Source organism: Homalodisca vitripennis, chromosome 3 (genome assembly GCF_021130785.1).
Source record: "Homalodisca vitripennis isolate AUS2020 chromosome 3, UT_GWSS_2.1, whole genome shotgun sequence".
Lineage (NCBI taxonomy): Eukaryota > Metazoa > Arthropoda > Insecta > Hemiptera > Cicadellidae > Homalodisca > Homalodisca vitripennis.
The window spans coordinates 118,048,521-118,063,657 of record NC_060209.1 but is presented as its reverse complement, the minus strand read 5'-3'; the positions used below and the strand labels follow the sequence as shown (position 1 = coordinate 118,063,657).

Sequence of the window (15,137 nt, the reverse complement as noted above, 5' to 3'; positions counted from 1 at the left end):
CCGCTGAGCAGCTAACGTCAGCGCATAGAACCAAGTGACAAGATGGCGTTGACAAATATAGACATAGAAATACGAATGAACATCAATTTAAATACATCCCAGTATTTTGTTACTATATGTTTCTAAATAGTTTTATACACAAAGAATTACAAAAAATCATTTCAACAATCAGTAATTTGCATACTGCCGATCGTTTTAATCCACAAATAGACGGAGCAGACTCTCAACGATGCGCCTAAATAAATATATTAAATATTAATTATGGCTAAAATATTACTTTTTAAACTACAGTACTTTGTTACTTTAGTTGTCTATCTACATTTTTCATACGAAAAGTACAACGTTTTCGCAATTGGTAATTTGCGTACTGCTGATCAGTAGTCATCCGGGAACAGATTTGTTTGGGGGATTTGAGATTCAGCTTCCCCACATGAGTAGTATATTGTGAAATCATGATTTTCAAGCATGTTTAAGCACTTCTGTTAGTATCGGAATCGAGTAAAAATGGCCCGGCATCAAGTATTTCAAACGATCCATCCCTACTAAAACTTACAGGGACACTATAAAAATTCATGCATATCCCGGATTCATGCGTAGTTGCACGGCTTTCCAGAGTTTCATCGTTGGTGGTAGCCCTGGTTAAGAGTCCCATGAATGTACCATGGCTCTTGCAGACTATCTGCAGTCTGTAGACTGGCGACAACATAAGCGACGTTTACACTGCTAAGTTAAGCTGTGAGAGAATTTGCACAACTAAAGTCATATAATGTGAACAAGATACACAATTTTACTCACGTGCACTGTCGCAAGTACTTGCTACAGTTGTATCGCTGGTTGTTTCGGGAGTCAATACGAAGTCTGTTTACCACGGCAGTGATGTCTCGGCAATGTTTATAATTTAAATTTTAATAGTCGAGTCTAACCTCCAGTTCTTGCAAACAACTGTCCGACGCTGGTTGCGGCAGAGCTCGCAAGAATTCTTGCACGCCTTGAGACACAATTTTTACAGCTGAACACAAAAATTGCAATTTTTGCAGGTGTAAATCCAGTTCAGTCGAGGTTTGGATGTAACCGTGATATCAAAATATAACATCACTTTCTTTGTTTTAATCTATGTAATTTGATGACCAATAGAAACGTGTCGTTCATAGAACAACCGAGGTCTCGGCCGCGATACGAGTGGTAAGTAGCGACTTAAAAGTTACATGGGTTGTACATAAGGAGAACACTCACAACAGACATGAGCGGCAGGGCAGTACCACACGATGCCACTTACCCGCAACCAATTCTAGACAATAAATGTTTCTCGGTTCATTCGGTCATATATCGGATGCAAACGCGCATTTCTTGGCGTTACTTGTTATTCCTTACCCACTATTTACTTCTCCAAAAGGTATCTTCTCAGGTCTGGTAAAAATCCAACTGAAATTCTGGTGTACTAAAAAAACTGGGTATGTCAAACCATCACACATATAATATTCAACAAACCAAACTATTAAGCCTGTTTATAGCCCCACTGTGACGTCTGAATCATACTTAAATACATATAACCCGTCACTACCGCTCTGCCACTTAATGCGTACCACTCGTTTAGTGCTGAAGTCTGGAACGGTCAGCCGATTTTTAAATTTTCCAATGCATTGGTACGTGTTGGAGGAGGGTGCTTGCCACAGCACAGGAGTAGAACTAACAAAAATAAATCCCACTACACTATTGGAGGCAATCCTCAGATGAAGGTTGTGAACATATGTCGATCTAAATTCATAATTTTATGACCCACGTTGCGTATAATATAATGTTTCAAGATTAATAAATTCTTGATTTGATTGGAGATGGAAGAATTGTTTTTGTAATTTTCCCGGTTCTCAGAAAAATTCCCGGCTTATTCCCGGTTGGGTGGCTACCCTGTTTCATCTCCAGTTACAATTTTGGCCATGTAGTCCGGGCCTGCTTGAAGATGATCCTTCAACTCTGTTCAGACTGATGCACAATTTTCCTTCTGTTCATCACTAAAAATTATAGGAATGCACTCACTCTTCTCATTCGCAAATTATTTGTTAAAATTAAAATGTTTTGAACGGAACTGTACAAGATGTTAAGATCCTTCAATAGCTCCCGAATAGTAATACACCAGTTTGAACAAACCATTGTTTTTACTTTTTGCACATTGTCGTCTGTTTTTGAGGATAATGGATGTCCCAAATGCTGCTTGTCTTCAACCGTCTCATTTCCACTTTTAAATCGGTCATACCACTTTAAGTCTTCTGAGTTACCATGTTATCTCCATACACAGATTTTAACTTTTCGTGAGCTTCTTTGATATTCTTTTGCAGCTTAAAACAAAACTTAATGTTAATGCGTTCTTTGAAATCCATGATGCGCAACAGACAAAATAAACACAACCTCACTCTAGCGGCTCTGACAGTCAACTACAAGCTCCAGCATGTTGAAACTTGTTACTGCCTGTCTCAACAGGCACACTACTAAGCAAATTATCTCAAATGGATGTAGCATCAGTAGTTGCCGCTATAAAATTTCATTCGCCGTATTTTTTTTTATCATACCTCATGTTTTGCAAATTTTCCAATAATTTCCTGCTAAATATCAATATTATTATTATACTATTTCTAGTATCTTTGAAACAAATAAAAATACAGAAATGTATGCTTTAAGTAATTAAATTTTTTTTAATTTTTACTGTTTGTTAAAGTTACAAAAGTGGGAATAAATATCCTCTCTTACTAATGTCTTGATACTTTTAAAATGTTATTAGTAAATTCTTAGTGACATCAATTATTGTTCTGTAATTTACTCGATACCCATATTTTTACTAAATTGTTTAAATAAATTAAAATAAATTCATGGGGGACCTTTGGTTTTTTTTATTGGCTATTTGCATAATTTGTTCTACACAACTTGGTCAAACAATGTTAAAAACTAACTTTGTTTATACATTGATGACTAACAATTAGTTTATACAGATGACTAACTGTTAATGAATTGCAGTTGACCAATATTATCTTTTTTTATTTAGCTGGCAAAAATGTTTAATCTTTAGTTTTCAATAACTAATTTAAAAGTCTAAACCAGATAAATACACAAGAAATCCATTTACACTAAAAATATGCATAGAAGAATAAAAGTAAAATAAACAAACCTATTGACTATTATGACGGAGAATCTGCTACCTAGGCCCTGAAAATCTACGAATTGATTGGATAAGCCCAAGACAAAGCAACAATGGTAAACATTAAAAAATATGATAACAATCTAAAGACACTAAAAAAATCGTCAAAGCACAAAAAATAATTACTTCTTATTACTCTAATTTAGAATTGAGACCAAATTTTGGTATCGGTATCAGAATAGGTTTTTTTCATCAGCCCAAACCTAATAAAAAGGGTGATATAAACTATTTTAGAATCAGGGTATATCCTATATGCTATTTGTAAGGGTTGGATAATATTTAAATGTACAGTGAAGGAAACAGTATTTTTCCGGACAGTATTTTTTTTTGCCATCGTTCAGTGATTGTTTCACTGAACGATGGCAAATGTCCGGAAAAATCCTGCTTCCTTCAAAATCCTTCTCCATTGTCAAAAATAACCTTCAAACAAATAAATGTACAGTGTTGAAGATTCTGATTCAATCAGTCAGGGCTTTTTTTGTAAAGAACATCTAACCCAATCGTATCAGTTCTTGGGACTCAAAGGTTAAGAGGATTAAAAATATTTCTTACCACTGTTTGTTGCAGCTGAGTGATCTTGGATTTGGGCTCCTTCGTTACAGCAGAGGATTTACCAATCGTTGGTGTCTTTAAAGGTTTACCACCAATTTCATCCTTCTCTAACTCAAGCAATGCTGCCGGTTTGACCAAACTCTCAGGGACCACTGACATTTTACTCACATCTGCAACCTTCTGAGCTTTGATGTCACTTGTTACCTTGTGAATTTGCTGAAGTTTGGGCAACTTCATTTGTATTTGCTTTTTCAGGTTTTTACTCATTAACTTCAATTTGGCTTCCTCTTGACTCACAATCTGTTGTAATTTCTGAAAATCAAAGTAATCTTTTATATATGGAAATAAGTATCAATTTATATTTACTCTTTAATAATAATAATAATTCTTGTAGTAATATAATTGAAGATTCCAAAATATAAATAAACGTTGGTAAAATGTTTAAACGGTTTTTTTTACAACTTTAGCATTTTGTCACAGTATAGACTTGCTCATTACGGGTCAAAGGCATTTTATTTGTAATTCTGAAATGTCCAGTTTGTTATTTAATTGAAAATTAAACAAATGCTCAATATTTTAAACGTAGTGAAATATTTTAAAAGATATTTGAATTTGATATTAACCAGGAATGTCCAGGCCAAAAACAAAATGGCAAACAAGCAGGAAACTTTTCTATTTTTCCAGGAGTAATTTGGTGAGATTAATTTATTAACATTTTTTTATTTAAAATTAATATATATTTCTAGAAATTTGTATATTCTTTTCACAGATTAAATCTATTCACACAAAACTCAATTACCAAAAATAGATTAATAGGTACAGATTTTTGTAGATTACCATGATGTGATGTAGTTAGTATAAAATATGAAAAAACTTAAAAGAAATACGTCTTTATTTTTGAGGCGGAGCTAGGACTGTTTTATTCCTCTCCTCCATTTAGCCTCAAGATAATATGAAAAAGATATAAACAATACTAATAACATTCCCTTACAATAAAAAAACATAGTTATATGAAAAGAAATGTAAAAAAAACTTTACAAGCAGTAAAAATAAGCAATATATACTGAAATAACATTAATACAAAATACAATACAACAAAATCTTTTATATATACATAAGATATGCGCTCCCCATGCACCACCACTACACCACCCCTACATGGCCCTTTTAATAAGTCCTTAACATCGTCCGAAGCAAACCCAGCTCTTGATATTTCTGATATTTTTAGGAAGCGAACTCCATGAACTGCGAGCTTCAACAGTGAACAACCTATTTAAATTGTTAAAACGTTGGTCACGAATCGTAAGGGGACTCCCCAATCTGAGGGTCGTCCACTGATATCAGATACGAAACTAAAATTGTCGGACAGGTAACTATGAGACTTTAACTTGATGACTGAATGTAAAAAAGTGAGGATATGGTACCCATTAAATTGACAAGCTTCAGGAGGGATACTTGGAAATAAGGAGAAAAGTATTCACCTCGTCCAAGATTAAAAATAAATTTGATACAGTAGTTTAGGGCTTGCTGAAGCCTACCCAATTAGTCAACAGTCATCTCGTTTATTACTATGTCACAATAGCTGATAGGAGGAAACATAGAGTCTGAACCAACCTAACACTGACACTGGTGGTAGGTAGAGAGCAAACCGTTGTATTTCACATGTATCACAAATGTATTCATCATCAGGTTGGAACTCTCTCTCTCTCTAATTTGTAAATAATTACCATATAAATGTGTATATGATGTAAAATGGGAAAAATATTGTGTATTTCTATACAGGAACCTAAGAAGAATGTAGAGCTTGACTTAAGATCCTAACCAAGACAGGCAATGTGACTGGAACATCTTTAGAAAGCGCAATGTTGTCAACCCTGACTGCATTACTGATCATCCTCATAATCACAGTCAGCACATCAGCCTCACTCACAGGAGTGAAAGAAAACTGGTGCTCTGTGCTGCAATGAGGAGCAGCCTCAAGCTCAGAGGTAGGTATAGTCACGAGCTCCAGATATATCAACGGGAAAATTCACAAAGCAATCATTTATTGTCAGTTACCCTTTTCCACAATAATTTAGTTGTCTGATGCTTGGACAGAGTTGCATAATAAAATCGAACCTTGGAATTTCAAATTCACTGCCGAGTTTGATTCCTAAGCCGTTTTGTAAACAGCCTAATTTAGAGTGGACTTGAACCTCGTAGCGATTTGAACCACTCAGCTACACAAAAAGCAGAATCTCTTTGTTTCTGAAGCTATTTGAAAAAATCATTAATCCATGGAACAGAGGATTTAGAAACTCGTTTGGTGACAACTGTTGCATGTCGGTTGAATAAACTGGCAAGTATGCTTTAATGATATAAATTACAAAACAATCACAACATTAAAAAAAAAAACCGGTGATGCTTACTGAGAGTTCAGCAGATGTTTTGTTGTTAGACTGTTTTTCCAGCTGTTTCTGCTGCTCTTGCAGTTGCTGCTGAGTCTCGAGCAGTTCTAGCTTTAGCTTCTTCTGCTGCAGTTCAAGAATCATCTTTTGCTTCATTATCATCTGTTCTCGCAAAATTTCTGGGGCCTGTGAAGGTTTTACCACCGCCACCGCTGGTACCCCTTTCGAGCTGTCAACCACAGTACTGCTTGTAGGAGTTACCTGCAACCGTCATTGTAATGTATCCACGTGCCAACTCTATTGTTCATTACAACATTACTTAACCTGTGGTGGAATTTTGATATACAGGTTATTAACAAAAATACTAGTAATGTATATAGTTGTTCAGAAAAATTACATATGGGTGATTTTACATTTCAAATTCCTTTATAAAAGTTAAAACCATTGATACATTAACAACTGTATTGTATTCACACTAAAAGGTCCTCCACCTCCATAACAGAAGACAGTTTGCACAATTAGCACAAACACCGTTTTATGTACGAGTATATACGAGGGTCGTCCACAAAGTAACCTCCGTTTTGAAATAAAAAATAAACTAGTTGAGATACAAAAATTGTATTATATAAATGTAAAAACTGCAGCTTTTCTCTACTTTTCTACATGTTCAGCATACAAATTCAAGCACTTATCATATCTTTTAACAGTTATTTAAATTCCGTCTTTAAAAAAATCTGCCGCCTGAGAACGTAGCCAACATGTTACAGCGTTTTGAAGCTCTTCATCACTCGCAAACCTCTGAGATGCAAGCCACCGCTTCATGTACGGGAAAAGATGGAAATCGCTGGGAGCCAAATCCGGGCTGTAGGGGGGGGGGTGGTCAAAAACGTCCCATTTGAACTTTTTCAAAAGTTCTGTAGTTCTTTGAGCTGTATGAGGGCGGGCGTTGTCATGGACAAACACAACACCAGATGTCAGAAGACCACGACGCTTGTTTTGAATCGCTCGTCGTAGCCGTTTTAACGTTTCACAGTAAGCTGCAGCTGTAATGGTCGTACCACGCTCCATAAATTCAACGAGCAAGATGCCCTTAGCATCCCAAAAAACTGTAGCCATCAATTTTCTCGCTGAAAAAGATTGGCGAGCTTTCTTCGGCTTGCTAGGCGAAGCGGTATGACCCCATTGCATTGACGGACTACACTTTCGCTCATAATGTTTGGGCCACACACCGCACTCAATTCACGATGAATTTCAGCTGCTGTGTAACTTTTCGACCACAGAAATCTTATTACACCACGCACTTCACACGTGGCGGGATTTTCTATCACGGCGCTCATGTTTTTACGTTGTACCAAAAGAACGCGCGATCGCACGATGCTCTCCCTTGCACAGCTAGAAGCGTACTGAACGGCTGCGCACACCGATGTGAGAATGGCGGCGCTACCCCCACTACTTATCGCGCCAGGCCCAAACGGCGGTTACTTTATGGACGACCCTCGTACATTCATTAGTAAGACATGAAATTACGCTGTTATTCATACTTACATGAGGTATGAATAACATTTCATATGTAATTAGAAGCAGCAAGCAATACAAAGCAATGTCTTATATACCTAGTTCTTTATAATATTAGTTAAATTTAACTAGAATTGTTTGTAATCTTTGTTTTAGAGAATTTTATGACGTAACTGATACAAAAGTTATTGATGTCTGCTACGTAATATAAACCTGAGATCTAAACTTTTGTTCACCCAAAACTATAGAAACTGAAAATGGTGACTTGTCTATCATTTTCATATCTTCTTCACTGACGCTGATACAATTGTAATTTAGGCTAAATGAATGACAATTGGTTGTTAATGTAAATGTCAAACTGAAAGAAATATGATTTTAATAAAAATTGATTATGTTTTCACTCTCCTGTTGCAACGCCCACTACAAACAGTGCTGTTGATGGCCAATTTTTTAAATATGGAATTCTTTCTACTAATTTCAAGCAAAAACTAGGTTGTGTTCTAACAAAGTACAAATTGGCTCTTACTTTTCGTACTATACAGGAATATTACATATACCTTGTCAAACACTATGAATAGTGCCATCATACTGTCTTTAGCATGGAACACATTAAATCACTGACATGATACAATATGAACATATATTTCACCTAGTTACCCAGGTTCAATACACTACTCACTTTTAAAAAATAACTTTAAAAATACACTCAACCATTTAATATCTTACACATCATGTTTCTTAGCTTGTTTCATTATTTATAGTTTACCTTTTTTATTATTGTACTTTAAGTGTTACTACTAAATTCGTTATAACCATATTTTAAAACATTTGTTTGAAAAACAAAAATGTATGTTAATTTGTGTTTTGAAAAGGTTTACTAGTAATATTTGTACTGTAAATTATTGTTAAAACTTATTATTTTCTTATACAAAATAATATGCAAGTAATAAAAGAGCCATACCAAAACCTAACATTTTCCAAGTACATGGTCCAGAACTTTTAGCACCAGAATTAGTTTAACTCGTTAAATGCTTGCACCGCTTTTATTTGGTGTCATCAGAGCTGCAGAGCAACAAATATCGGCTTTAGGTAAACTAAACTACATCAACATAAAATGTTTTTAGCCATAGGAGATCGTATGTACTTAGTCTTCAGCAATCCCTAAAGGGGTATTAAAATGGTCAGTACTGCATTTCTTTTGTAATCATTTGACCAATCATTTTTGAGGAGCTAATTTTTATATATGTACTGAGGTTTTCAAAATAGAATGTATCCCAATAAATAAATACTGATTTACTATTTAATCACTCTTAAAGTATGAGAAGCCACCCATACTCATTAACCCATTAAATTCCAGCCATTTTTTCGTAAATTCTACCAATTTACTGCTATGTATCTGCTAAATATATTGAATTGGTTTATTTCCAGAAGTCTACATTTCAATAGTATTATGAAATTTCTAATTTCACAAAACTCTCAATTTCAGCAATTCTTTCTTCTATATTATATCAAATTTTCTGATGTTTTAAAATTTGTTACAGCCAAGTTGCAACCGAAATTTAAAAATCATATCATCTTAGAGTCTCTAAATAGACATTAAAGTATTAAGTTTATTTAAAAACTAAGAAATGTTTATCAAACTTTACATTTGTGTATGATTTTCAGAGTTATTAAGTGTAAAATTGAAGGTAAAACTGAAATAATTTGTTAACATTTAATTTTATATCTGTAAGTCAAGAGCCAGCATCATTGTACACATGTTTTTTAAAGAGTACTGGAAAATACACTTTTTACCTACGTCTTGCGTTTCATCAATTTAAAAAATCCTTTACAGCAGTTCCTCATCAGGTAATTAAAACAATCAAACTGAATATTGAAATAAAATTGACAATACCTAAACCTTCGAAAGAAATAAATCTTATTGAAATAAAACCTTTCATACTAATACACAAAATAACTAGTCAGCTTGTTTGTTACAATAATACTGTTTTGAGGTTAGGTTGTAGTTCATAGTATACACTGTCAGATGAGATTTTATATGAGAATCAAACTTTAAAACGTAAATAATAAACATTTAATAAAATTAATAATTATTGTCATAATGCATGTTTTTTAAAGCACCTTACGGCACTGTACATCATAAAAGATGATTTTATTATACTTTCTTAGTCCAATACAACCAAAAATAGTTATTTGAAACAATAACTTAATATTATTGTAATATTTGTGAATATTTTTCAAAAATTATATTGAACTACTTTTTTATGATTTGCTTCTAAGTGTTATTTAGATGTAATAAAACAAAATGGCTTTTTCACAGTAACTCTAAACAGGGATAATACACACCTAATTAAACAGACTGCCAAGTCAAATGATGGGAGTAAACTTATCTGGTGCGGGATATACTTCCATCTACTAAATTTACATGGATGTTTGATAAATAGTTTTGTTTAATCTAAGTAACTAAAGTTATCTAATATCACTATTTAAATATTGCTGATATAACCAGATGTAAATAATTCTTTTTTTACTATTTTAATCAAATCGATAGATGAATAATTTATTTTTTATATTCTATTTTATTGCAATCATGACCTGATGTGGAACTGCAGCTGGATACGTACTATTGGAAACAGTTTTTAATACAATCACATAATGAGAAATGTTATAAAATCTTCAAGACACTGTTCGAATAATTATTGCCCAAGTCCTGAATGATAATGAGTAAGGACCAGACACACTATTATATTGAGTATAGGGCACAGTTACTAACAGCACACTCTTACTTTAAAATTATTGTGTTCTTTTCAGCCTCTTATATTTTGTATTCGAAACAAAATCATATTTACAAATTATAGACTACAAATTTTTACTTTTCAAATTTATTAAATATATATAAACAATAATTACTTTATTAGGTTATCTACCAAACAGAACAAATGTTACAGAATTCTATATTATGGTAATATATTATAATTTTGTTAGTCATGCAACTAAAGTTTACATTAGCTTTTTAAGTTAATTGAAGACCCAACAGAAATATCACCAATGAAAGCAACCGCTATGCACCTTCAACAAAATCCACACACCTCATCCAACCCTTCATGCTCCAGTCGAAAACCACTGTCACTTTACCTTTTTACTGAGATTAATGAGTTACACTTAAGTTATTAAGTGTTTTAAAATATACATACAAATTATATAATTCTGTATTATAATTTTGTTAGTCATGCAACAAATGTTTACATTAGCTGTTTGAGTTAATTGAGGACCCAACAGAAGTATCACCAATGGAAACAACCACTATGCACCTTCAAAAACCACACACCTCATCCAACCCTTCATGCTCCAGTCCAAAGCCAATGTCACTTTACCTTTTTTGACCGAGATGAATGAGTTACACTAAGATTTCGAGGGCTGTAAGTCTTGGTTTTTCTGTGGCGAGACTGACTTTCAATGTGAGGAATATCTTGCTGTATTATGGTTGAGGTTAAAGATTTTGAATCCTTTAAACAAGAATATATCTTATTGGTTGAAAAATAAAACATATCACAAACAAAACATACAATACGTTTCAATCTGTAACTCACTAGTAATTTTTATCAAGAATGAACACATTAGAAAGAAAATTAAGAATTGTTTTCTAACATATTAGTAAAATTCCCAGATAAAAATTGTAAACACTTTTCCCTTGTTTTTTTGATAAAATGTAAATGGATATAAATAATTCTGAATAGGGTTATAGAAATTCAAGAATTGAACACAGTATCGTGATTCCTTGTATAAAGTGTCCAGCTGGTTATATCACAGGAAAAATAATTCTGCTTTTTATTACAATGACCAAAGTCATTTAGAACTCTAGAAACAGTGTGCTTTTCGCAAAATAGATTGTTTTTAAATGGTCTTTACCGTAAAAGTATTGAAAATTAAAATAGATTGTTCTTATAGTACTTATTTTACCTTAAACTGGATTTTTATTTTGTTTCCGTAGAAAAGTCACTGTCTAAATTGATTATAAAACTATATAAACATCTTATTGTTACATATTTTTTGATAGACAACTCATTTACCTTTCAAACAAATTAAAAAAAAGCTTTTAATTATCAAAAATAAACTTTAGGTGAATTTTTTCAGAAACCTTGAGTTTTAGGAAAATAACTGGCAATTAATTATGTTTTTCAATTTTGTTTATGGTACATAGTTTCTGATACATAATTTGTTTACCTTTAAAAAGAATTAGAAAGGAGCTTTTTATTATCAAAAATAAATTGTAGGTAATTTTTTTCTAAAACCTTTTGTTTTTGTCTAAAACCGTCTGGCACTTTTCGCATAGCCACAAAACAAATAACTCAGCACTTTTCACAACATGGATTTTTTTATCTCTGGCACTAAAAGGGTTAATCATGAATTAAATCATGTAGCCATTCATTTAAATATCTTGCTAATTTGTTTTAATATCAATCTGGTGTTAACTTATATACTAATAGCACAAATTTTTGACTAGCTAAAGTGAGCTAAAAATGTTGTAATAAAAGCTGATACCTCTATATATCTTTATAATGAACCATTTGTCAAATATTCATTAATCTTCAGATCAAGATAAACAGTTTAGTTATAATATTTATAAAAATGCTTCCACAGTTGACAACACATTAATGAACTATTGTTTACAACAATACTCACTAGCATATCTGGCTTGAAGAATTTGGGGTTAAGGTGAACTGTGGGTGGAGGATTAGACACAGGCCACGCTGGGTCTATTTGCTGTACGCTCTTGTCCAAGGTGTAAATGGTCTTTGCTGGGAACACTTCTGACCATGTTTGCCGCAGTTTAAACATTTGTTCTCTTGTCTTCTCATCCACCTGCAAAAACATTAATTTTTAGTCTTTGATGTAATTTATCATAAAGAACATTAAATCCTGTTTTATTATTATTAAACAAGTCGTTAGTCCTTTCACATCTCTAATGTCCTATATCTATTTTCTATGTATTGTTAATCAACAGTTAATTACAAAACTGTTCTAGTATACCTTCCGGCTCAGTCAGAGGAAAGGTATTTTTCATATATGGCCATCATCTCTAAATGTCAAACTGAAAATACATAATTAGTTTAGATGTTTAATTTGTATAACACTGATGGGACAATAATAAATTTTAAATGTTATCAAGTTAATATAATCATAACACTTTTAAACATTTAGAAGGTCCATAATATTAAAACCTTATAAGACATACAACTTTGTAATCTTATAAATATATTTGTAAACAAACACAAAGACATAATTTAGTTATCCAAAATTATGTTTGCAAACTAATTCACTTTTAATGGTTCAGTTTTATAATTCTACAACTCAACAATTTGAAAAGTGTCAATTTTGATTTGTGTTATGAAATACTCTGGGATAAAAATTTGACCAAATGCTAACAGCTATTTTGAAAGTCTTATTGATTAAGACTACCCATATGTAAATACTGTCTCTATACTATGTTTAGTCTGAATCTATTAAGAACTAGGCTAATTATCATGTTTATGATTATTACTACACTGTTGTATAATAATAAAACTTTTTATGATCGCTACCTGTAAATCTTACAAGATATCTAAAAGTAGTACAATAAACAAACATTATTGTAAATGACCTGACAATCTAAAGACTTAATTTTTTGTGCTATAAAAATAAAATTTGTAATAGTAATAAAGAGCATCTGAATATTTACAACAAATTTATACACATTTTTAACATGGGATACGTTGTAAACCTTTCTACGTCAATTTCTTAAATTTATACATTACACGTAAGCTTTCATCTACGTTCTTTATGAGGCTTGAGGACAAAAATATAATTGTAATATAATTTACTATATCTCAAGTTTAAATGTTAGAGGGGTTCCGCACCTGGGAATAACAAACATCAAGGAAGTGTTTTGATTAGCGATTTACAGTTATTTTTTTAAGGATTTAGATATAGATACTATATATCAATTAACATTACATTTGAAGTTATTTTTCAAGAAAACATATATAAGAGCATTATTATATTTTGACTCCTTAAAACTTATCTGTTCATTACTTTTGACTATAAATCATTTATTAAGGATCCGTATTCTAGTGCAAAACTAGAATTTAATTTAAACAGTTGTAAATTAAAATTAAGCAATCAGTTATTTTGCCAAAATGGTTAGAGAAAAAATGAATTATTATTTATACTAAACAACCAATGTAGTTAAATGTATGTTAACGGTCCTGCCTTTGTTAACTAGCAGCAAAACTATAGAAATACAACGACAGACTGCTGCCATCACTTTACCACCAACAGAGTGTGCAGGATACACATAATTGCTCACATATTTCCGTTTTCCACCCACAGATGGCAGCAACACTGCAGTCAGGAATCAGCCAAAAACCCTTATTCAAATGCACATGGCTTGGCTGCCTCACCATGCATTGGTAGAGAGATTTTACTAATTTACAAACTGCTCATCATTAAGCTTTGATTCAGTCAGTGTGGTTATTATATCAAAATGTTAAAAGATGAATTTTGTTGTAAAATTATTTGTAACAGGTTATCTATTATAAATGTACTGAATTTTATTACTGATCTAAAGTTGTTTTATTGACATTTCTAAGCCAATCTGCTTAATTTGGACTAGTGGTGATCTAAACTGAGTCTAAATTAATAATAATACTCCTAACTCTAAGACACAAATTGCTTCAGTTGATTCTTAGGAATTTACATAGAAAAAGTCAATTCAATTTGCTAAGAAGCCAAAACAAAGTAGAAGACTTAAGCATTTGGTTTCAAGGGAGTGGTTTAATCACTTCACCAACTGATGGCTTAAGTAGTGACCCAAACATTAGTATAGTTTTAAACAAAGAGGATCGTTGGGCAATTGATCTGTGGTGTAATCAGACCAATTTATTTTTAAAAAAAAGTAAAACATGACTTAAATGGTTCATTGGGCCAATTCACCTCATTTATCTTTTCATTATTTTAAGGCAAGATTTTAAATTGATGTAAGCGTGTTATAAAACAACTTAATAATAGATGAAGTTTATTTGAAAGAAGCTCTTTTTTTTTCTTTATACGTAATAATCAAATAAGTTTTTTTAAGCATGTATAAGATTTTTATTTAAATTAACGATCTTATAATAATTTATGTGGAACATTGCATTTTAAATTTAATATGCCTTAGCATAGCTACCAAAAATATTGCTGATCCTGCTTATGTTTATTACAATACGCAATACCTATTCTGTACGCAATAAATGAATTCAAATCACCTAAGGCTTCAATGTTTTACATTCATTGCTCCAGTTTGTTAGATTTAGTAAAACTCAACATAATTTTAACACATACAAATATTTAACTCAAAATCGTTTTGCCCCAATGGTCATGTTATTTTTTTTTTGCAGTATGTATAGGAGTAGGGTTTTAGACCAACCTACACAATCAAACTTTTAATTTACTTCTTATTATCGTAGCTCTTTTTATTA

At 32.2% G+C, this 15,137-nt stretch overlaps 1 protein-coding gene across 4 annotated transcripts in view; it reads right to left on the bottom strand.

Moving 5' to 3' along the window:
• LOC124357394 overlaps window positions 1-15,137 on the bottom strand; it is a 98,157-nt gene that overhangs the window by 45,328 nt on the left and 37,692 nt on the right. For all 4 annotated transcript variants that reach the window (XM_046809151.1, XM_046809152.1, XM_046809153.1 and 1 more), the window contains exons 4-7: window positions 12,325-12,504; window positions 11,016-11,147; window positions 6,148-6,387; window positions 3,740-4,051 (exon numbers count right to left, since the gene is read on the bottom strand). In XM_046809151.1, coding sequence (XP_046665107.1) covers window positions 3,740-4,051; window positions 6,148-6,387; window positions 11,016-11,147; window positions 12,325-12,504 — 864 coding nt within the window. The remainder of the gene's footprint in view (window positions 1-3,739; window positions 4,052-6,147; window positions 6,388-11,015; window positions 11,148-12,324; window positions 12,505-15,137) is intronic.